This window comes from Chamaea fasciata, unplaced genomic scaffold (genome assembly GCF_029207755.1).
Source record: "Chamaea fasciata isolate MVZ Bird 193981 ecotype frontalis unplaced genomic scaffold, bChaFas1.0.hap1 SCAF_864, whole genome shotgun sequence".
Taxonomy (NCBI): Eukaryota; Metazoa; Chordata; class Aves; order Passeriformes; family Sylviidae; genus Chamaea; species Chamaea fasciata.
Genome location: NW_027094949.1, coordinates 1 through 22500, shown reverse-complemented (window position 1 = coordinate 22500; position 22500 = coordinate 1). Strand labels below are relative to the sequence as shown.

Genomic DNA, 22500 nt, shown 5'->3' with positions numbered 1-22500 from the left:
ACCTGACCCTCCACACTCCACATTTTGGGATCCTTTGGGATAAAAACTCCCAGATTTTCCAGGAAAACTCTCCCTAAAACCCACCAGGAGTTCTCCCAGGGTTTAGCTCCCCCTTTTCCGTTATCCTGAGGGATATTTCTCGACGTTCCAATCCAAACCCAATCCCAATCCAACCCAACCCAATCTCAACACAATCCCAACACAACCCAATCCAACCCAAACTCAATCCAAACCCAATCCCAATCCAACCCAATCCAATCCTTCACAAACTCAATCCAACCCAAACCCAATCCAATCCAATCCAAACCAAACTCAATCCAACCTAAACTCAATCCAAACCCAACCGAAATCCAACCCAAAGCCAATCCAAAACCAATCCAAACCCAGTCCAATCCAAACTCAATCCAATCCAATCCAACCCAACCCCAACCCAAACCAAACCCAACCCAAACCCAAAATCCAACCCAAAGCCAATCCAAATCCAGTCCAATCCAATCCAAATCTAACCCAAACCCAACCCAACCCCAATCCAAAGCCAATCCAAACCCAGTCCAAACTCAATCCAATCCAACCCAACCCAAACCCAATCCAAACCCAATCCAAACCCAGTCCAATCCAACCCAAACCCAAACCCAACCCAACCCAACCCAAACCCAACCCCAATCCAAACCCAGTCCAAACCCAGTCCAATCCAACCCAACCCCAATCCAAACCAAACCCAATCCAAACCCAATCCAAACCCAATCCAAACCCAGTCCAATCCAACCCAAACCCAACCCCAACCCAAACCCAATCCAAACCCAATCCAAACCCAATCCAAACCCAATCCAAACCCAATCCAAACCCAATCCAAACCCAACCCAACCCCAACCCAGCCCCAACCCTTTCCCCTGTGCCCCTCAATCCCGCACCGTCCCCATCCACCCCTTTCCGGGATCTTCCCCCAAATGCCGTCCCGCACCTGCAGGACCCTGCCGGAGCGCGGCTCCACCACGCGCAGCCGCTTGTCCTTGCAGGTGGTGGCCATCAGGCTGCCGTCCGTGTTGAAGGACAGGCACAGGATCACGTCCGTGTGGCAGTCGATCATCTTCACCGGCTCGCCCACCTCCAGGTTCCAGATCAGCACCTGCGGGAGCAGCCGCTGGAGCAGCCCGGCACGGCGGGAGCCGCTGCCCGTCCCTGGGAGCTCTTCCTGGCCTTTGGGAGCTCTCCCTGGTCTTTGGGAGGTCTCCCTGGCCTTTGGGAGGTCTCCCTGGCCTTTGGAAGGTCTCCCTGGCCTTTGGAAGTTCTCCCTGGTCTTTGGAAGGTCTCCCTGGTCTTTGGGAGGTCTCCCTGGCCTTTGGGAGGTCTCCCTGGTCTTTGGGAGGTCTCCCTGGTCTTTGGAAGTTCTCCCTGGTCTTTGGAAGTTCTCCCTGGTCTTTGGAAGTTCTCCCTGGCCTTTGGAAGGTCTCCCTGGTCTTTGGAAGTTCTCCCTGGCCTTTGGAAGTTCTCCCTGGTCTTTGGAAGTTCTCCCTGGTCTTTGGGAGGTCTCCCTGGTCTTTGGAAGGTCTCCCTGGTCTTTGGGAGGTCTCCCTGGTCTTTGGAAGTTCTCCCTGGTCTTTGGAAGGTCTCCCTGGCCTTTGGAAGGTCTCCCTGGTCTTTGGAAGTTCTCCCTGGTCTTTGGGAGGTCTTCCTGGCCTTTGGGAGGTCTCCCTGGTCTTTGGAAGGTCTCCCTGGTCTTTGGGAGGTCTCCCTGGTCTTTGGAAGTTCTCCCTGGTCTTTGGAAGTTCTCCCTGGTCTTTGGAAGGTCTCCCTGGTCTTTGGAAGGTCTCCCTGGCCTTTGGGAGGTCTCCCTGGTCTTTGGAAGTTCTCCCTGGCCTTTGGGAGGTCTCCCTGGTCTTTGGAAGGTCTCCCTGGCCTTTGGGAGGTCTCCCTGGTCTTTGGGAGGTCTCCCTGGTCTTTGGGAGGTCTCCCTGACCTGTGGAAGCTGTTCCTGGTTTTCTGGAGGTTGTTCCTGGTTTTTTGGAAGTCGTCCCTGTCCTATGGAAGCTGTTCCTGGTCTTTGGGAGGTCTCCCTGGTCATGGAAGCTGTTCCTGGACTATGGAAGCTCTTCCTGGTTTTTTTTGGAAGTTGTTCCTGGTCTGTGGAATGTCTCCCTGGGTTATGAACAATATTCCTGATTTTTGGAAGCTGTTCTTGGTTTTCAGAAGCTGTTCCTGATCCATGGAATGTCTCCCTGACCCATGGAAGCTGTTCCTGGTCATGGAATGTCTCCCTGATCCATGGAATGTCTCCCTGATCCATGGAATGTCTCCCTGATCCATGGAATGTCTCCCTGGTCCATGGAATTTCTCCCTGATCCATGGAATGTCTCCCTGATCCATGGAATATTTCCCTGATCCATGGAATTGCTCCCTGATCCATGGAATATTTCCCTGATCCATGGAATGTCTCCCTGATCCATGGAATGTCTCCCTGGTCTATGGAATATCTCCCTGATCCATGGAATGTCTCCCCGATCCATGGAAGCTCTCCCTGATCCATGGAAGCTGTTCCTGATCCATGGAATGTCTCCCTGGTCCATAGAATGTCTCCCTGATCCATGGAAGCTCTCCCTGATCCATGGAATGTCTCCCCAGTCCATGGAAGCTGTCCCTGACCTCTGGAAGCTCCCCCTGACCCTCGGACTGTCCCCCTGACCCACGGAAATCACGGAACGAGAGGAGCTTTAAGCTCCGCCCCACGCCCCACCCCACCCCCTCCCGGCGTCCGGCGACGGCCACTCCGACCGCCCCGGGAAGGGCCCTCGGGAGAAGGGGCGTTCCCGGGAATGCTGACCTTGTAGTCGTAGCCGGCGCTGAAGAGGATGTTGTTGGTGGTGGGGTGCCACTCCACCAGGCCGACGCGGCGGCTGTGCCCGTACAGCTCCAGCGCCGCCTCCGTCATGTTCCGCTTCAGGCCCCCCTCCGGGATCTCCCAGATCCGCACCTGCAACGGTCCCAAACCCCGGCCTCGCTTTCCTCTCTGCTCCAGGAAGCCCGGCACCGGCCCTGCTGCTCGCCCTCCAGGATAAAGCACGGATCCTCGGGATCCCTTTGGGAAAAATCCTCCCTCCGGGATCTCCCTGATCCGCACCTGGAACGGGGTTTGGAGCGTCCCAAATCCCATCCTTGAGAGCTCCTTCCCGGAAAAAAAAAAAAGCTTTTGGGAATTTCAGGGTCTGCTCTGCTGCTGCCGGCGGCCCCTCGAGGATAAATCACGGATCCTCGGGATCCCTTGGGAAAAATCCGGCCGGGATTTTTCTGCACCTGGAATGGGGTTTGGAGCGTCCCAAATCCCATCCTTGAGAGCTCCTTCCCGGAAAAAAAAAAAAGCTTTTGGGAATTTCAGGCTCCGCCCTGCTGCTGGCAGACCCTTGAGGATAAATAATGAATCCTCGGGATCCCTTGGGAAAAATCCAGCTGGGATTTTTCTGCACCTGGAACGGGGTTTGGAATTTCCCAGCTCCTGGCCTGGAAAGCTCCTTCCCAGAAAAAAAAAGCTTTTGGGAATTTCAGGCTCCGCCCTGCTGCTGGCGGCAGACCCTCGAGGACAAAGCACGGATCCTCGGGATCCCTTTGGGAAAAATCCTCCCTCCGGGATCTCCCAGATCTGCACCTGGAACGGGGTTTGGAATTTCCCAGCTCCCGGCCTGGAAAGCTGAACCTCCCCCGGACAAACTCGGGCCCGCCCTTGTCCCGACGTCCCAAACCCGACCCTCCCCACTCCACATTCTGGGATCCTTCGGGATAACAAAACTCCCGGATTTTCCAGGCCGCTGGAAAACTCGCTCTAAAAAACCCACCAGGAATTCTCCCAGGATTTGGCTCCGCCTTTTCCATTTATCTCCGTGGAAATTTCCAACCTGAGCCTTCCCTGGGACCTCCCCGCCGCCTGCCAGGGATCTGTGGAGATCCGGGAATTCCCTCTGGATCCCGTTTGATTCCGGGCTGAGCATTCCCAGCTCCTTCAGCTGCTCCCCACGGGAATTAACCCCCGGACCGACTCCCGAAAATAAAGAACAGGAGGGAATTCCGGCCCGGGAGGCGCCATTGGGGATCTCCTTTCATCTCCTGCCCCTCAGCATTCCCAAAAAAACCACAAACGCCGTGGGAACGAACACCGAGACAGGGAATCAACGGGATCCGGGAATTGCGTCCCGGAATTCCCAACGCACCGAGGTGTCCTCGGAGCAGGAGGCGATGATGTTCTCAATGAAGGGGTTCCACTTGATGTCCAGCACGTTGCCCTGGTGGCCACAAACTTTGGGATAGTTGGGCTCGATCCGGCCGGTCTGGAACGGGAAAGCGAGGAAAAAAATTGGGAAAACCGTCAAATTCCGGGAGAAATTCATGTTTTCAGCGATGGGAAGTTGTTGGGAAATGGGAAATTGATGGGAAAATGAACGCAAACTTTGGGATAGTTCCATTCAATCCGGCCGGTCTGGAATGGGAAATCAAGGAAAACATCGGGAAAACCATCAAATTCTGGGAGAAACCGGCGTTTTCAGGGATGGGAAATCGTTGGAGGAGGGAGATCCAGTTCGGATGCTCCAAGCTCATCCAACCCGGCCTGGAGCTGGAAGCGTTTGGAATTTCCCTCCCAAATTTGGAGTTTCCCTCCCAAATTTGGAGTTTCCATCCCAAATTTGGAGTTTCCATCCCAAATTCTGGGTTTCCATCCCAAATTTTGAGTTTCCATCCCAAATTTTGAGTTTCCCTCCCAAATTTGGAGTTTCCATCCCAAATTTTGAGTTTCCATCCCAAATTTTGAGTTTCCCTCCCAAATTTGGAGTTTCCATCCCAAATTTTGAGTTTCCATCCCAAATTTTGGGTTTCCATCCCAAATTCTGGGTTTCCATCCCAAATTTTGGGTTTCCATCCCAAATTTTGAGTTTCCATCCCAAATTTTGAGTTTCCATCCCAAATTTTGAGTTTCCATCCCAAATTTGGAGTTTCCATCCCAAATTTTGAGTTTCCCTCCCAAATTTTGAGTTTCCATCCCAAATTTTGAGTTTCCATCCCAAATTTTGAGTTTCCATCCCAAATTTGGAGTTTCCATCCCAAATTCTGGGTTTCCATCCCAAATTTTGAGTTTCCCTCCCAAATTTTGAGTTTCCCTCCCAAATTTTGAGTTTCCATCCCAAATTTTGGGTTTCCATCCCAAATTTTGAGTTTCCCTCCCAAACCTTGAATTCCCCTCCCCAAAAAACCTCCGGAATCCCCATTTTCCCCTCGGTTCTCCTCCACGGAACCAACCCCGAGTTCCGGGATCGCCCGACTCCCGCTAATCCTCGATCCCTGACCCCCCCCCCCCCCACGGATCTTTCCGTGCGGAATTCCCGAAGTTTTTACGGAGCCTCCCGGGGAAGATTCGGGACCTCCTTTTTCCATTCCCAATAAAACCCCCTCCTCCGAACGTCGGGATGTCGGCGCCGTGTCCTTCCCCGCTCCCTGCCGGAATTATCTGGGTCAGCTCGGCACGGCCGATGAATATTTCATGGATTTTTCCTTCCCGACTTTTCCCCTGCCCAGCTCCCGCCTCTGTTTATCGGGAACAAAAGGAATTCCGCCCTCGGCAGCTCCAGGGGAGTTGGCTCGGGGCCTGGAGTTGTCTCTCCCGAGGTTTTTTTCGGGATTCTTTTCCTCCCTCGTGGTGCGAGGAGGGATTCGGGGAGGAAAATTCCCAAAGGTGAGGCAGGGAAGGAAAAGGAAATGTGGGAATGGCTCCTTAGTTCTGCCTCCCAGTGAATTCCTGGGATGCAATTCCCGCTTTTATCTCTCTTGTTCGAAATATTCCAGCCCCCGTGGCTTATCCACGGGCTCGGCTCATCCCGCTGTTCCCTAATTCCCGATCTGCATTCCCAGGATTTTATCCGCAGCCGGGCCACAGCCGGAATTCCCGCAGAAACCGCGGAATTCCCGCAGAAACCGCGGAATTCCCGCAGAAACCGTGGAATTCCCACAGAAACCGTGGAATTCCAGCCGGACAGGATTTTTAACGGCACAAATCCAAATCCCACCGCTTTGGTTTTGAGGAATCCATCCCTTTTTTTCCCAGAAGATCCCGTGGGCTTCCCCAAAAAAATTTATTCGGGATCATCCCTTCCCGAGAAATCCCGGAATTTCGATGGAAAAAAATCAAAACCCGAATCGAAACAGCGAGAAAAAGGACCAGGAACGCGCCGTTCCCAGGACACGCGGAAAAGGGAAAAAATCAGGGAAAAATCAAGGAAATAAAAGGGGAGAAATCCCTCAAAATTCCCGGATTCCGGCGGCGTTTTTCCCGTTTTTCCCGCGGGCAGGCGGGAGTTAACCCCAGGCGAATCCTAATCCCCGGATCCCGGCCCGGCCGGGGGGAGCTTGGCTGACCCAGATTCCGCCTTCCCCGGCTCCCGGCTTTTCCACGGGGGGGAGGAAAAGCGGGAAGGAGGAAATTCCCTCTCCCTTGGGAGCGGGGAAATCCTTCGGGTTCCGCCGGGAGAAGGGAGGAGTCGCCGGGGGGAACCCGGGTTCGGGTTTTATTCATTTTATGATGTTTATTTTTAAAAGATTTGGGGGCGTTAATTTTCATTAACGTCGCCTAATTTATTAATATCGACCTCCCGTTTTATTAGCACCGATCTTCCATTTACATTGAAACATTTATTTTATTAACACCTCGCTTTAATCCATAAAAACATTTATTGATAAAGCAAACGTACTTATCCATCTATTTTTTTTTTTTAATCGCGTATTTTCATTCGCGAAATTAATCATTCCGTTCGTTTCCGTTATTCCCGTGTCCCCCGCCGCACGGGGAGTCGTTAGCGATTAACGATTGCGAGGCGGGAGAATCAATCACTGAATAGGGAATTCCTGTTATTGCGGGATCCGTTCAATAATTTCCTTGGCGCGTGATGAATTCAATTTGTTCGTGACGAGTTCGACTTGCGGGTTTCTCGAATTTACAAATGATGAATCACGAATTTATTAATTTTTTGGGGAAAATTTCGGGGGGGGGGGATGGAGTGGGAATTTTTTTTCCCTGGGAATGGCTGGAAGAGCAGCCGGGGCGGGAATCTTTGGATTCCTGGAATCAGGGAATGGGAGCGCGGAATATCCTGAGGATCATCCAAATCCAGCTGCAGGGAATGCCGGGAATTCCAGCGGGCCCAGAGCTGGCATGGGAGCGGTGGAATTTCCCTCCCCGATGGAAATCTGGGATGGATTTTCCGTCGGATCCATCCAAACCCAAGGGATGGGGAAAAATCCTCAACTCCCACAGCTCCGGCTGAATCCCGCTTTTCCCGGAAAATCCCCCCGGCGGGAAATCCTGGGGAAATGATTTCAATATCCCAAATTCCCCCATCCTGCTTTTCCCTTGGAAAACACGAACCGGGATCATTTCCAAACCCTCCGTTCCCTGGAAAGGTCCAGAAACGTGGGAAAATCCCTTTATTCCGCTCCGTCCTTCAATCCCACATGGGAAACCGCGGGGGTGGACGCAGCGTCCATCCAACAGCTGCATCCCGATCCCGGATGGGGAATCCCGATCCCGGATGGGAAATCCCGATCCCGGATGGGAAATAATCCCATTCCCGGATGGGAAATCCCGTTCCTGGATGGAAAATCCCGTTCCCGGATGGGGAATCCCGATCCTGGATGGGAAATCCCGATCCCGGATGGGAAATAATCCCATTCCCAGATGGAAAATCCCGTTCCTGGATGGGAAATCCCGATCCCGGATGGGAAATCCCGATCCCGGATGGGAAATAATCCCATTCCCGGATGGGGAATCCCGATCCTGGATGGAAAATCCCGTTCCCGGATGGGAAATTCCGATCCCGGATGGAAAATCCCATTCCCGGATGGAAAATCCCGTTCCCGGATGGGAAATTCCGATCCCGGATGGAAAATCCCGTTCCCGGATGGGAAATCCCGTTCCCGGATGGGGAATCTCGATCCCGGATGGGAAATAATCCCGATCCCGGATGGGAAATAATCCCATTCCCGGATGGGAAATCCCGATCCCGGATGGGAAATCCCGATCCCGGATGGGAAATCCCGATCCCGGATGGGAAATCCCGATCCCGGATGGGAAATAATCCCATTCCCGGATGGGAAATCCCGTTCCCGGATGGAAAATCCCGATCCCGGATGGGAAATCCCATTCCCGGATGGGAAATCCCGTTCCTGGATGGGAAATTCTGATCCTGGATGGAAAATCCCGTTCCCGGATGGAAAATCCCGAGGGAACATGGACGGGAACTCAGGGAGCTTTGGGAATTCCATGCCCTGTCCCATCCCAATTCCATCTTTCCCCATCCCAATTCCACCTTTTCCCATCCCAAATCCCTCTTTCCCCATCCCAATTCCATCTTTCCCCATCCCAAATCCATCTTTCTCCATCCCAAATCCATCTTTCCCCATCCCAAATCCCTCTTTTTCCCCATCCCAAATCCCTCTTTTCCCATCCCAAATCCCTCTTTCCCCATCCCAATTCCATCCTTTCCCCATCCCAAACCCAGCCCTGTCCTGTCCCTGGAAGGCGACGACCTTCAAGGTCCTTCCCCCCCCAAGCCCATCCCACAATTCCGGGACTCTCCCATTCCCACGGAGCCGATCCTGCTCTCCGTCCAATCCCTCGGGAGATTTTTATCCCGGCGCCGGGGGGGAAAAAAAAAACCGGACGCTGGGCCGCGTGCCGGTGACCTTCATTAGCTTCTAATTAGGGAGGCCAATTAATCAGGGGAGGCGGCGATTTCCGAGGGAAAACGAGTTTCTCCTTAACGAGCTCATCAGGCGCCGGATTCATTAAAAAAAACTTCATGAAAAACGGGGAATTTATCAAGTCCTTTCTCCGCCGGGAAAGCCGGGATTTTCCCGAGGGGCCCTTCGGAGCGGGCGGGAAACGCTTTGATCCCAGGAAAAAAAACCAAACCGAAATTTAAAAAAAAAAAAAAAGTGGGATTTGCTGGGAATTCCGCAGGATTGGGGGATGGGGATTCCAGCCGGGATCCGTGAGGGAGCGGGCGGGACGCGGCCGGAGCTGGCGCCCTCCGAGATCCCCGAGTTTGGATTTCTCCCTTCGGTTTGGTCGTTCGGTTTTTTCCCGGGAATGTCACCGAGGCTCAAGGTGCGCTGGGCGATTAAAACCCGGATTGGAATTCCTTCCGCCCGGAGCCGCCGGCTCCGCAAGAATCCGGGAGAGGCGGGAATGCGGCGCAGGGAGAAAGGGATGATGGGATGGAGAGGGGGAACCAAAAGGCGGGGAGAGCTGCCCAGCTCCCCCTCCCCGCCGGAATTCGGGATCGGGGAATTTGGGAATTCTGCAGCTCTTCCCTGGGAGAATTCCTGCTGGGAGTGAGGCGGGGAGCCGCGGGGGAGATGACGAGGAAACCTCGGGAAAACCATCGGGAATTCGGAGATTTTGGGAATTCCCATCCAAGAAAAGGAGATTTGGACACTTTGGGATGGCTCCAGTTGGGAATTCCCGTCGGGAATCTCACCTCCCCCAGCAGGACGATGAGGAAACTCCAGGAAAATAATCAGGAATTTGGACACTTTGGGAATTCCCGGTGGAGAATCTCACCCGCTCCAGTGGGACGACGAGGAAACCCCAGGAAATCGGGAATTTGAACAATTTTTTGGGGAATTCCCATCCGAGAAAAGGAGATTTGGACACTTTGAGATGGCTCCAGTTGGGAATTCCCGTCGGGACCCTCACCTGCTCCAGCGGGACGACGAGGAAACCCCAGGAAATCGGGAATTCTTTCACTTTTTTTGGGAATTCCTGTCGGGACCCTCACCTGCTCCAGCAGGATGACGAGGAAACCCCAGGAAATCAGGAATTTTTACACTTTTTTGGGGAACTCTCATTGGGAATCTCACCTGCTCCAGCGGGATGATGAGGAAACCCCAGGAAATTGGGAATTTTTACACATTTTTGGGAATTCCCATCGGGAATCCCACCCACTCCAGCAGGACGACAAGGAAACCCCAGGAAATCGGGAATTTTTACACTTTTTTTGGGAATTCCCGTCGGGACCCTCACCTGCTCCAGCAGGACGATGAGGAAACCCCAGGAAATGGGGAATTTTTACACATTTTTGGGAATTCCCGTCGGGAATCCCACCCGCTCCAGCGGGACGATGAGGAAACCCCAGGAAATCGGGAATTTTTACACATTTTTGGGAATTCCCGTCGGGAATCCCACCCGCTCCAGCGGGACAATGAGGAAACCCCAGGAAATGGGGAATTTTTTCACTTTTGTTGGGCATTCCCGTCGGGAGCCTCACCTGCTCCAGCGGGATGACGAGGGAACCCCAGGAAATCGGGAATTTTCGCACATTTTTGGGAATTCCCGTCAGGACCCTCACCTGCTCCAGCGGGATGACGAGGAAACCCCAGGAAATGGGGAATTTTCGCACATTTTTGGGCATTCCCGTCGGGAGGCTCACCTGCTCCAGCGGGATGACGAGGAAGGAGCCGCCGCCGGCGCTCTCGGTGACGATGGCGAGGAAGCGCGCGTTGACGGCGCAGAAATGGTTGTCGTGGACGTTCTTGGTGATGGGGATCCCGTCGAAGCACTGCTCCCGGCTCGCCGCCTTCCCGTAGACGTTCCGGAACTTGGAGCTGCGGTACTGCGGCCGCCATGACATCTGCGGGGAAAACACCGGGATCGGCGTTCCCGGGAAAAAAAAAAAAAAACCAACAACTCCCACGCGGGGGGGGTTTTTTTGGGAAAAAAAAATTCCCGAGAAATTCCTGGTTGTGCTGGAGTTTTTACCGCGGGCGTGGAGAAGCTGGGACGGTGCCGCCCCCAACGCGGACGTTCCCAAGGAATCGGAAGTGTTTTCCCAAAGGCTCTAAACGGAAGCGCAGAATTCCCCAAAAAAATCTCCTTCCCGATCCGCGTTTTCCACCATAACATCCCTGGGGAAACGCCGGGATCGGCATTCCCGACGAACCCCCAACGTTCCCGGCTGTTCTCCTCGCGTTTTCACCGTGGGCATGGGAAAGGCGGGATGGTCCCACCCCCACATCAACATTCCCAAAAAAATCCCCTGGGAATAGCGATGTCTGGAAAACCAGGAATGGAACCCCCCCAGCAGCTCAGCCTGAATTCTCTGGGAATAGCAAGGCCTGGAAAAGTGGGAAAAAATTCCCAGGAATAAAATCCCATCAGCTCTGCCCTCATTTCGTGGGAAGAGCAATGCCTGGAAAACCAGGAAAAAATTCCCAGGAGTAAAATTCCATCGGCTCTGCCCTCATTTTGTGGGAAGAGCAATGCCTGGAAAACAGGGAAAAAAAAATTCCCAGGAATAAAATCCCATCGGCTCTGCCCTCATTCCCTCCTTCCCTGGGAATAGCAAGGCCTGGAAAACTGGGAAAAAATTCCCAGGAGTAAAATTCCATCGGCACTGCTCTCATTCCCTCCTTCCCTGGGAATAGCAAGGCCTGGAAAACCAGGAAAAAAATTCCCAGGAATAAAATCCCATCAGCTTTGCCCTCATTTCGTGGGAAGAGCAATGCCTGGAAAACCGGGAAAAAAATTCCCAGGAGTAAAATCCCGTCGGCTCTGCCCTCATTTCATGGGAAGAGCAAGGCCTGGAAAACTGGGGGAAGAAAATCCCAGGAATAAAATTCCATCGGTTCTGCCCTCCTTCCCTCATTTCCTGGGAAGAGCAATGCCTGGAAAACTGGGAAAAAATTCCCAGGAATAAAATCCCGTCGGCTCAGCCCTCATTTCGTGGGAAGAGCAATGCCTGGAAAACCAGGAGAAAATTCCCAGGAATAAAATCCCGTCGGCTGTGCCCTCATTCCCTGGGAACGGCACGGCCCGGCAAACCGGGCCGGGAACCCCCCGCGCTCGGCGCTCCCTGCCCGGGAGCAGCGACCCCCGGAAAACCGGGCCCAGCGCCGGGAACAGCCACCCCCCGCGGCCTTGGAGCTCTTCCCGCTCTTCCCGGCAGCTCGGGCCGCTCCGCGCGCGGCTCCGGCCTCTCAAAGGATCCTTTCATCCCTCGGGAGCCTCGGAAACAGCGGGAACGAGGGGGAAAATCGGGAAAGGAGCTCGGCCTTGATCCCGGGAAAAAACCAAAACAACCCAACAAAACCCCGGGATATCCTAAAAATAGATCCCGGTAATCCGCCCCGAGCCGCCGGCCTGGCGGAGAGATTCGCTCCTGCAGCTTTGGGGAGGGAAAATTCCTCTTTTTCCCGGTTTTTTGGGGGGTTTTTTCCTTGGAATTGTGCCCCTTTCCAGCAGTTTTCTGCGGCGTCCCCGGGGCGCTTGGTGAATCCCGAGGATTTTTCATGGATTTTTCCCTCGGGAGTTGCTGGTTTTACGCCGGGTTGGGTTGAGGGGGGGGGGGGGGGGGGAAATGGGATTTAATTGGAAAAAAAAAAACGGGGAAAAGGAAAATTTGACGGGAAAAACTCCGGGGGGTTTTCAGGAAAAGGGGGGGGATGAAAATTCCCGGTATTCCCGATTTTCCTGCCCTTGGGAGGAAGATTCCCCGCCTGGGATTTGATTTTCCCGTTGTCTCCCGATTTTCCGGAGCGGAGCCCGGCTGGGAATTTTGGGAATTTGGGGAGGAATCCCAGAGCCGGGGTCGTTCTCCCCTCCGCGCCTCCGGCACATCCCGGGAAGTTTTGGTTTTTCCACGGGAAAAGGTCGAGTTCGACATTCCCAGGCCCAGTCAACGGCTCCATTGAGGCCGGGCACCGGCCAGCTTTTCCCGAGGAAAATCCGGGATCCGGGAGGGCCGGGAAGGAGCCGGAGCTGCCCCGGGGCTGGAAAACGGGGCGGGAGAGGTGAAACGTGGGGCAAAGCCCGGCTGGACTCACGTTCCGGGGGGGATTCCTGCGATGGAGCTCAGATTTCTGATCCTGGATTGGGGATTTTGGGGATTTCTGATCCCGGATTGGGATTTTGGGGATTTCCGATCCCAAATGGGGATTTTGGGAATTTCTGATCCCACATTGGGGATTTTGGGGATTTTCTGATCCCACATTGGGGATTTCTGGGAATTTCTGATGTCACATTGGGGATTTTGGGGATTTCTGATCCCAAATCAGGGATTTTGGGGATTTCTGATCCCACATTGGGGATTTTGGGGATTTCTGATCCCAAATGGGGATTTTGGGAATTTCTGATCCCACACTGGGGATTTTTGGGAATTTCTGATCCCAAATGGGGATTTTGGGAGTTTCTGATCCCAAACTGGGATTTGGGGGATTTCTGATCCCAAATCTGGAGTTTTTGGGGATTTCTGATCCCGGATTGGGGATTTTTGGGAATTTCCAATCCCAGATTGGGATTTTGGGAATTTCTGATCCCGGATTGGGGATTTTTGGGAATTTCTGATCCCAGATTTGGATTTTGGGAGTTTCTGATCCCAAACTGGGGATTTTTGGGAATTTCTGATCCCAGATTGGAATTTTGGGAGTTTCTGATCCCAGTTTGGGATTTTGAGGATTTCTGATCCCAAATCAGTGATTTTGAGGATTTCTGATCCCAAATCTGGGATTTTGGGAGTTTCTGATCCCATTTTTGGGATTTTGGGGATTTCTGATCCCAAATTTCGGGCGGATCCCCCGCGGAATCCGCCCCGGGAGCGTCAGGACTGAGGGATTTGGGAGCCCCAGGGATTAAATCCCGAAGGATTTGCTCCGTTTGGGGACGGGGCGATCCCGGATCCCGCCCAGCTGCAGCCGGGAGATATTCGGGCATTGAAATCCCGGGATTTTGGGGGATTGCGATCCGGGGGGAAATCCAGGCTGGAAAAGCTCCAAAGGCACCTCCCCAGCCCAATCCCGGAATTTTTTCCATTGGGAAGAGGAGCTGGCGGGAATTCCCGATCCATGGGTTTGGAATTCCCGATCCATGAGTCTGGAATTCCCGATCCACGGGGCCGGAATTCCCGATCCATGGGTTTGGAATTCCCGATCCATGGGTTTGGAATTCCCAATCCATGAGTCTGGAATTCCCGATCCATGAGTTTGGAATTCCCGATCCATGAGTCTGGAATTCCCGATCCATGAGTTTGGAATTCTCAATCCATGGGTTTGGAATTCCCGATCCATGAGTCTGGAATTCCCGATCCATGAGTCTGGAATTCCCAATCCATGAGTTTGGAATTCTCAATCCATGGGTTTGGAATTCCCGATCCATGAGTCTGGAATTCCCGATCCATGAGTTTGGAATTCCCGATCCATGAGTTTGGAATTCCCGATCCATGGGTTTGGAATTCCCGATCCACGAGTCTGGAATTCCCGATCCATGGGTTTGTAATTCCCGATCCATGGGTTTGGAATTCCCGATCCATGGGTTTGGAATTCCCAATCCATGAGTCTGGAATTCCCGATCCATGGGTTTGGAATTCCCGATCCATGGGTTTGGAATTCCTGCTCCAACCCCGACTCTCCAACCCAAGAGAGAAAACCCCAAGGGAAATTGGGGAAGTGGGGCCGGGAATGCCGGGAATTCCCGCCATTCCCGCGGCGCTGGGCCGGCCGGGGCCGGATTTTCCCTGGATTTTGCGGCAATTCCGGGCCCGGGGACACTCACCAGGCCGCGTTTGCTCCCCGGCACCTCAGCCTTGTGCAGGTCCCTCATGGAGCTCTGTGCGGAGAGGGAGAGGGAAAAATTCCATTGGTTTCCCAGGGAATTCCAGGGAAAAAAAACCAACAAAACATCCCGACACTTCCCGCCGCTCCGGAGGGGCCGGGAATTTGGGGGGATTTTTTGGGAATTCCGATTCCCGTTTCCTCCTCTTGGTTTCGGATGAAGGAATTCCACGAAAATCACGGATTTGTGTTTTGAAAAAAAGTGGGATTGCGGGATATCGGGAATTCCCAGAGCTCCCAAGGATCCTTTGGAATGTTGGAGGAATTCCACGAAAATCACGGATTTGTGTTTTGAAAAAAAGTGGGATTTTGGGATATCGGGAATTCCCAGAGCTCCCAAGGATCCCTTGGAATGCCGGAGGTGAGGTCGGAGCAGCCCGGGAGAGCCACCGAATCCATGGAATGCTGGGGGGACAATTCCAGCCGGGAATCTCCCGGCCGAGCTTTTTTTCCAGCCTGGCCTTTTCCCTGGAGTTGGATTTTTTCCCACGGATTTTCGACTTCCTGGAAATCCTGGGAATGGGAGAGGATTTTCCAGGAGAAAGAGCAGAAATAGAAACCTCGTTCGTTTCCCCAGTTTTCCCAGTTTTCCCAGTTTTCCCGGGAGCAGCCGTGTCCCTCCCCGGCCCCAAATCCCGCTTTTCCCCCCCCCCAGGTTTTCCTCGGATTTTCCGGGAATTTTCCCCCGAGATCCCTTTCTGCGGAGGTTGGATCCCTCGGGATGAGCCCGCAGGGAATTCTCAGCCCGGGCCAGTTTGTCCGTCGGTTTTGGATCCTTTCCTTCGTTAATTCCCTTCCCCCTCATTCCTGAACAGTCCAGGGGCTCGGCCCCGCTGAGATTTTCTGGGATAGCGGGTCGGTTTTTTGGGATAACCGGTGGATTTTTTGGGATAACCGGTGGATTTTTTGGGATAACCGGCGGATTTTTTGGGATAACCGGCGGATTTTTTGGGATAACGGGTCGGTTTTTTGGGATAACTGGTGGATTTTTTGGGATAACGAGTGGATTTTTTGGGATAACCGGCGGATTTTTTGGGATAACTGGTGGATTTTTTGGGATAACGGGTCAGTTTTTTGGGATAACCGGCAGATTTTTTGGGATAACAGGTGGATTTTTTGGGATAACCGATGGATTTTTTGGGATAACGGGTCGGTTTTTTGGGATAACCGGCGGATTTTTTGGGATAACCGGTGGATTTTTTGGGATAACAGGTGGATTTTTTGGGATAACCGGCGGATTTTTTGGGATAACCAGTGGATTTTTTGGGATAACCGGTGGATTTTTTGGGATAACAGGTGGATTTTTTGGGATAACAGGTCGGTTTTTTGGGATAACCGGTGGATTTTTTGGGATAACCGATGGATTTTTTGGGATAACCGGTGGATTTTTTGGGATAACCGGTGGATTTTTTGGGATAACCAGTGGATTTTTTGGGATAACGGGTTGGTTTTTTGGGATAACCGGTGGATTTTTTGGGATAACCAGTGGATTTTTTGGGATAACCGATGGATTTTTTGGGATAACCGGTGGATTTTTTGGGATAACAGGTCAGTTTTTTGGGATAACCGGTGGATTTTTTGGGATAACCGATGGATTTTTTGGGATAACGGGTCGGTTTTTTGGGATAACGGGTCGGTTTTTCAGGATAACGGGTTAAAATCCGGGAGGAAATCCGCGGAAGCTGCCGCAATCCCAAGGACAAAACCCCGCGGAAGCGCCTTCCCAACTTCCGGCGGGGAAATTCGGGATGGGAGCGACTTCAGATGGGAAATTCCCAACCGGGGGCACGGCACCAAATCCCGGGAATTTCCCCGGCCTCACCTGCCCTGCTCGGCTCCTGCGGATCCCCCGGGACGGACACGGAGCTCAGGGAGCCTGGAAAAGACGGGAAAACCCCTTTGGAGCCCGAATTCCGACCGGGATCCGTCCTGAGGCCGAAGGGCTCAAACAGGGATCAGATCCCGAGGCTTTCGGGATTGAATCCGGCCCCCGGTGACATTCCAAGGGTTGGGAGCGGGAACGGGACGGGCTTGGCCCGGCTGCATCCCTGGAAATCCCGGAAATCCTGGAATCCCGGAATGTTTTGGGCGGGAATGGAGCCGGAATCCCATTCCGCAGCAGGGACACGCCGCCCATCCCAGCGCGCCCCGAGCCCCAGCCCAGCTTCCCCTGGATAGCCCCGGAATTCCCGGCGCAGCCTTTTGGGTCATTCCCCTTCCCAGATCCGTTCCCGATCCCCATTTATCGATCCCATTTATTGATCCCATTTATTGATCCCATTTATTGATCCCATTTATCGATCCCATTTATCGATCCCATTTGTGGATCCCCGTTTATCAATCCTGATTTATGGATCCCCATTCATTGATCCTGATTTATTGGTCCCATTTATCGATCCCATTTATTGATCCCCATTTATCGATCCCAGTTTATCGATCCCAGTTTATCGATCCTGATTTATGGATCCCCATTCATTGATCCTGATTTATTGATCCCATTTATCGATCCCATTTATCGATCCCATTTTTGGATCCCCATTTATCAATTCCCGATTTATCCATCCCCATTTATCGATCCCATTTTTATCCATCCCCATTTACCCATCCCCCATTTATCGATCCCATTTTTATCGATCCCATTTTTATCCATCCCATTTTTATCCATCCCCATTTATCCGTCCCCATTTTCCCCCTCCAGCCCTTTCCCCGGCCGGGATTTTCCCGGGAATTCCTCTCCCGGAGTTTCTCCAGCCGCCGATTCCGTGCCCGGAGCCTTTGCCGTGAACAAAGGAGCGCGGGATTTCTGGGAGCGGCCGAAATCCAGGGATTTGGGGGAGCACCGGAGCCCTTTCCCTCCCTCCCTCCCTCCACCCCGAGATTTTATCTTTCCCCCTCTCGGCCGGATTTAGGGAATGACTCGCGGACTCAGGAATCCGGGATCCTCGCGGGATGAATGGAACTATTGATGGGTTGATAAAATTCCATGGAAAAAAAAAAAAAAAGGCAAAAAAAAGCGGGAAAGGCGGGGGGTTGGGAACGAGCCGGGCCCGGCCGGCTGCGAGAAACGGATCCCGTTAACGACCCCAATTCATTCCATTCAATCCCAATTAATTGGGACGCAGCGCAATTAATTGCGGCCAATCCCAATTAATTGCATGGAATCTTAATTAGATCTCGTTAAAAAGCCCAGGGCTGGAGCCGCCGGGGGTGAGGGGAGCTTTCCCTTGGAACGGGGAATTTTCCTTCGGCGGATTCCGGCGGCTCCGGATCCCCGCTCCCGAGCCCCGGTGATCCCAAAGATCCGTGATCCCATCCCGGGATGTTCCCGGGTTTTGTGGAGAATTTGGGAATGAGGGAAAAGGGGGGAAAAAAGGGGGGAAGGAAGAGGAATTTATGGAATATTGAGGCAGGAAGTGTCCCGCTTCCCACATTCCGTGGATTCTCCGTCACTGCTCCAGCCCGGCCTTGGACACTCCAGGGATCCGGGGGCAGCCACAGCAAATCTGGGAATTCCATCCCCAAATCCCACCAAATCTCCCCTTTCCCACTCCGAAGCCGTTCCCCGCGTCCTGTCCCTCCATCCCCGATCCCAGATTCCCTCCCCGGAACATCTGGAATCCTCAAGGACAGAATCCGCTCCCATCAAACCCGTCTTTGGCGACCTTCCCCCTGCGTTCCCGGCAAATCCATCCCCGTTCTCCGAGTCCCAGTTCCCCGCCCGCCCATTCCGGCCGGGATCGATCCCGGATCAGCTTTTCCACGGATCAGCACCCAACGTGCCCTTCCAAGGCGGCAGAGGGCAGCGAGAATTCCCGGCGGGAATATCCCGGCCTTCTGATCCTGCCTGGATCCCGACGGGGGAAAGTGGGAATTTCCTTGCTGGAATTTGGGGTTGGCTCCATTTCCTTTGGAATTTCCCATTCCTTTGGATGTTCCCAATCCTTTGGATGTTCCCAATGTTTTTTATTTCCCATTCCTTTGGAATTTCCCATTCCTTTGGAATTCCCATTCTCCAGCCCCTCCTTGACCACAGAATTCCCACCCGGATCTTTCCCGCTCGGAAATTCCCGCCTGGATATTCCCAAGGATTCCATTCCCGTTTTCCCGGCACGGGAATCTCCTTCCTGCCCTTTTCCCTTCCCACCCCTTCTCCCTCAAATCCTCCGGCTCCTAAAAAAAATTCCCAAAATTCCGGGATGTTTTCTTCCCCCTCTCCAGGGCACGGAGACCAACCCGGAGCCCACAGCCCGGAACAATTATCCCGGATTCCTACGGATCTTCGGGAAGCCGGGAACAAAAGTCCCCCCAGAGCGGCTTTTCCGTGGTATCCAGGCCGCGATTCCAGGGAATCTGGGGGCTCTCCCAGCATTCCCACGGATCCCGGTTTTCATTCCAAAAACCTGGAATGCAAGGAGCTGCGGCTCCGGCGGGGGGAGGGAGGGAGGGAGGGGGCGGGATGGATCCAGGAAAACATTCCAAAGGCTTTTTTTTTCCCCCCACAACCCCTCGAAATCCCAGGAGAAGCTCTTGGTGCTCCCTTCCCCGATGGCAAATCCCGATTTTCCCCGCTGGATTTTCCTCCCGGCGAGGAGATCGCTCGGGAATTTTCTCCCCGACTCTGGCAAAGCCAATCCCAGGATTCCAGCGTGGGAGGAGAATCCGGCAGTCCCCGGATCCCGGGGCAGGATGTGGATCCAGGAATTCCCCGGGGGCTCTCCCGCTTTTCCGGCCTGGCTGTGGGAACGATTCCCGTCCTCGAATCCCACCGTTCCCGGCGGCTTTTCCGGCTTTTCCCGGATCCGGAGAGGCAAAAAAAAATTCCCGGGAAAACTTTGTCCCGCTTCCCTTTTCCCTCTCCACCTTTCCCCCGTGGATCCACGTCCCAGTCTTGCCTGGGAAAAACCTCTGGAATCTTTGCCGTGCCAGCTCCCGGAATTCCTTTGGATTTCCAGGGATCCGCATTTATCCGGGAGGTAAAATCCATCTGGGGTCGGATGGGACAGAGGGAATTTTGGGGTGGAAAAAAAAAAAAAAAGATGGAATTTTTTTTTTTCCCTTTCCTCATCCATTCCCTGAAAAAAAAAATCTCGACAGAAAATTCCTGAAAAAAATCTGGACAGAAAATTCCTGAAAAAAATCTCGACAGAAAATTACTAAAAAAAATCTCGACAGAAAATTCCTTTTTTTATTTCAAGAATAAAAATTCCTTAAGGAATCCGGTGTTTTCCCTGGGGTCTTTTTTTTTCCCGGAGAAATCCATTCCCACTCCATTAAAAAACCCCAAAAAACCCCCCAAAACCTGGGAATGAGCGTTCCAAATTCCCAGCCTGGCTTCCAGCTGCACCCCTGGGAATTCGGGATTTTTTCCGATCCCAATTGGGGATTTAGATCCCAAATTCCGGCCTGCTCTTTCCCGGGAATTCCGGCACGGATTGGGAATGGCACCCACAAGTTTTTCCCTTAAAACAAAATCCAACCCAAAATCCGGGAAGGAGGGATTCTCCCTGTTTTCTCCGGGGATGTTTGGGACGTTCCCACGTCCCATCCCAGGATTTGGGGAGGGGTCAGCTCCGCTCCCGGCGTCATTCCCAAAATTCCAGCCCGGGTCGCAGCCCGCGGGGTTTATGGGATCATCGATGCCGCGCCCGGAGCTCGCTGAGCTCACCCAGCCCCTTCCCAAGGCAGATTCCCTGGAATGTGCTCCCGGAGCCTTTGGGCCACACCCTGGGGCTGGGACGGGCCTGGAGCTCCCTGATCCCAAATCCCGGAGATCCCTGATCCCAAATCCTGGAACTCCCTGATCCCAAATCCCAGAGCTCCCTGATCCCAAATCCTGGAACTTCCTGATTCCAAATCCTGGAACTTCCTGATCCCAAAACCCAGAGATTCCCTGATCCCAAATCCCAGAGCTCCCTGATCCCAAATCCTGGAACTTCCTGATCCCAAATCCTGGAACTTCCTGATCCCAAAACCCAGAGCTCCCTGATCCCAAATCCTGGAACTCCCTGATCCCAAATCCCAGGAATCCCCCAGTCTGGAATTGGCCCCTTTGCTCCAAATCCAGCAGGATCCAGGGACACAACCGTGGGCCCAGGATGGGACAGTGGGATCGGGGATGGGACAGTGGGATCGGGGGTGGGACAGTGGGATCGGGGATGGGACAGTGGGATCGGGGGTGGGACAGTGGGATCAGGGGTTTGGGGAGGATTCTCGGTTAGGGGAGGATGCTGGATGTGGATCATTCCCGGTTTGGGGCATTCCCGGTTTGGATCATTCCCGGTTTGGATCATTCCCGGTTTGGAGCATTCCCGGTTTGGATCATTCCCGGTTTGGGGCATTCCTGGTTTGGGGCATTCCCGGTTTGGATCATTCCCGGTTTGGGGCATTCCCGGTTTGGATCATTCCCGGTTTGGATCATTCCCGGTTTGGGGCATTCCCGGTTTGGGGCATTCCCGGTTTGGGGCATTCCCGGTTTGGGGCATTCCCGGTTTGGATCATTCCCTGTTTGGATCATTCCCGGTTTGGAGCATTCCCGGTTTGGATCATCATTCCCGGTTTGCTCTCCCATCCCCTCCCATCCCCTCCCTCGGGCCCCGCCGCCCCCTCCAAGGGTTAAAACTGCAGCACAGCTGCGGGGCCGGAGCCCGGCGGCCGCGGGAGGGGCTCGGCCGCGCTGCACCGCGCTAAATCCGCGCTCCATCCGCGCTGCACCCGCGCTAAATCCGCGCTCCATCCGCGCTCCATCCGCGCTCCATCTGCGCTAAATCCGCGCTCCATCCGCGCTGCACCGCGCTCCATCTGCGCTAAATCCGCGCTCCATCCGCGCTGCACCCGCGCTAAATCCGCGCTCCATCCGCCCTGCATCCGCGCTCCATCCGCGCTCCATCCGCGCTGCACCGCGCTCCATCTGCGCTAAATCCGCGCTCCATCCACGCTAAATCCGCGCTACACCGCGCTACACCGCGCTCCATCTGCGCTCCATCCGCCCTGCATCCGCGCTAAATCCACGCTCCATCCGCGCTCCATCCGCCCTGCATCCGCGCTAAATCCGCGCTGCACCGCGCTCCATCCGCGCTCCATCCGCGCTCCATCCGCGCTGCACCGCGCTCCATCCGCGCTCCATCCGCGCTCCATCCGCGCTCCATCCGCGCTCCATCCGCGCTCCATCCGCGCACCATCCGCGCACCATCCGCGCTCCATCCGCGCTGCACCCGCGCTGCACCCGCGCTAAATCCGCCGTGCACCCGCCCTGCACCCGCGGGGATCGGGGCCGCGCCGGGCCCGCCGCACCTTGCGGGCACCGCGGGGCACCGCGGGCACCTCCGCCCGCCCGCCCGCCCGTCCTTACCCGGGCCACGCTCATGCGGCGGGCGGCGACGCGCAGAGCGAGGAGCCGGAGAGTCAGCGAGGAGGAGGAGGAGGAGGAGGAGGATGAGGATGAGGAGGAGGATGAGGAGGATGAGGAGGATGAGGAGGAGGAGGATGAGGAGGAGGCGGAGGATGCGGAGGAGGCCGGGCAGGCCGGGCTGTGGCCGCCGCGGAGCCCGCAGCAGCGCTGCCGCCCGCAGCTCGGCCGCCGCTGGGCGCGCCGGGGCCGGGCCCGGGCCGGTGATGTCAGCGCCGCCCGCGCCGCCCCCGCCTTAACCCTTCGGGGCCCGCGGGGGACGGACGGAGGGAGAGAACGCTCCGGGAGAGAGAGAGATAACGCTCCGGGAGAGAGATAACGCTCCGGGAGAGAGATAACGCTCCGGGAGAGAGAGAACGCTCCGGGAGAGAGATAACGCTCCGGAGAACCGGGTCTGGGTCGGGTCGGGTCGGATTTAACCCTTCGGGGGCCGCCGGGATGATAGAGAAACGATAACGCCT

General features: G+C 54.5%; 1 protein-coding gene across 2 annotated transcripts in view; it reads right to left on the bottom strand.

Moving 5' to 3' along the window:
- CORO2B (coronin 2B) overlaps positions 1-22226 on the bottom strand; it is a 29847-nt gene extending 7621 nt beyond the window's left edge. The window contains exons 1-7 of one of the 2 annotated variants that reach the window (XM_066209333.1): positions 21983-22226; positions 16457-16510; positions 14576-14629; positions 10461-10661; positions 4197-4313; positions 2819-2968; positions 962-1126 (exon numbers count right to left, since the gene is read on the bottom strand). In XM_066209333.1, coding sequence (XP_066065430.1) covers positions 962-1126; positions 2819-2968; positions 4197-4313; positions 10461-10661; positions 14576-14623 — 681 coding nt within the window. In that variant the 5' untranslated portion in view covers positions 14624-14629; positions 16457-16510; positions 21983-22226. Of the gene's footprint in view, positions 1-961; positions 1127-2818; positions 2969-4196; positions 4314-10460; positions 10662-10789; positions 11219-14575; positions 14630-16456; positions 16511-21982 lie in introns of those variants that run through there. The other variant, XM_066209332.1, reaches the window with a different exon arrangement.
- Positions 22227-22500: the final 274 nt, after the last annotated feature.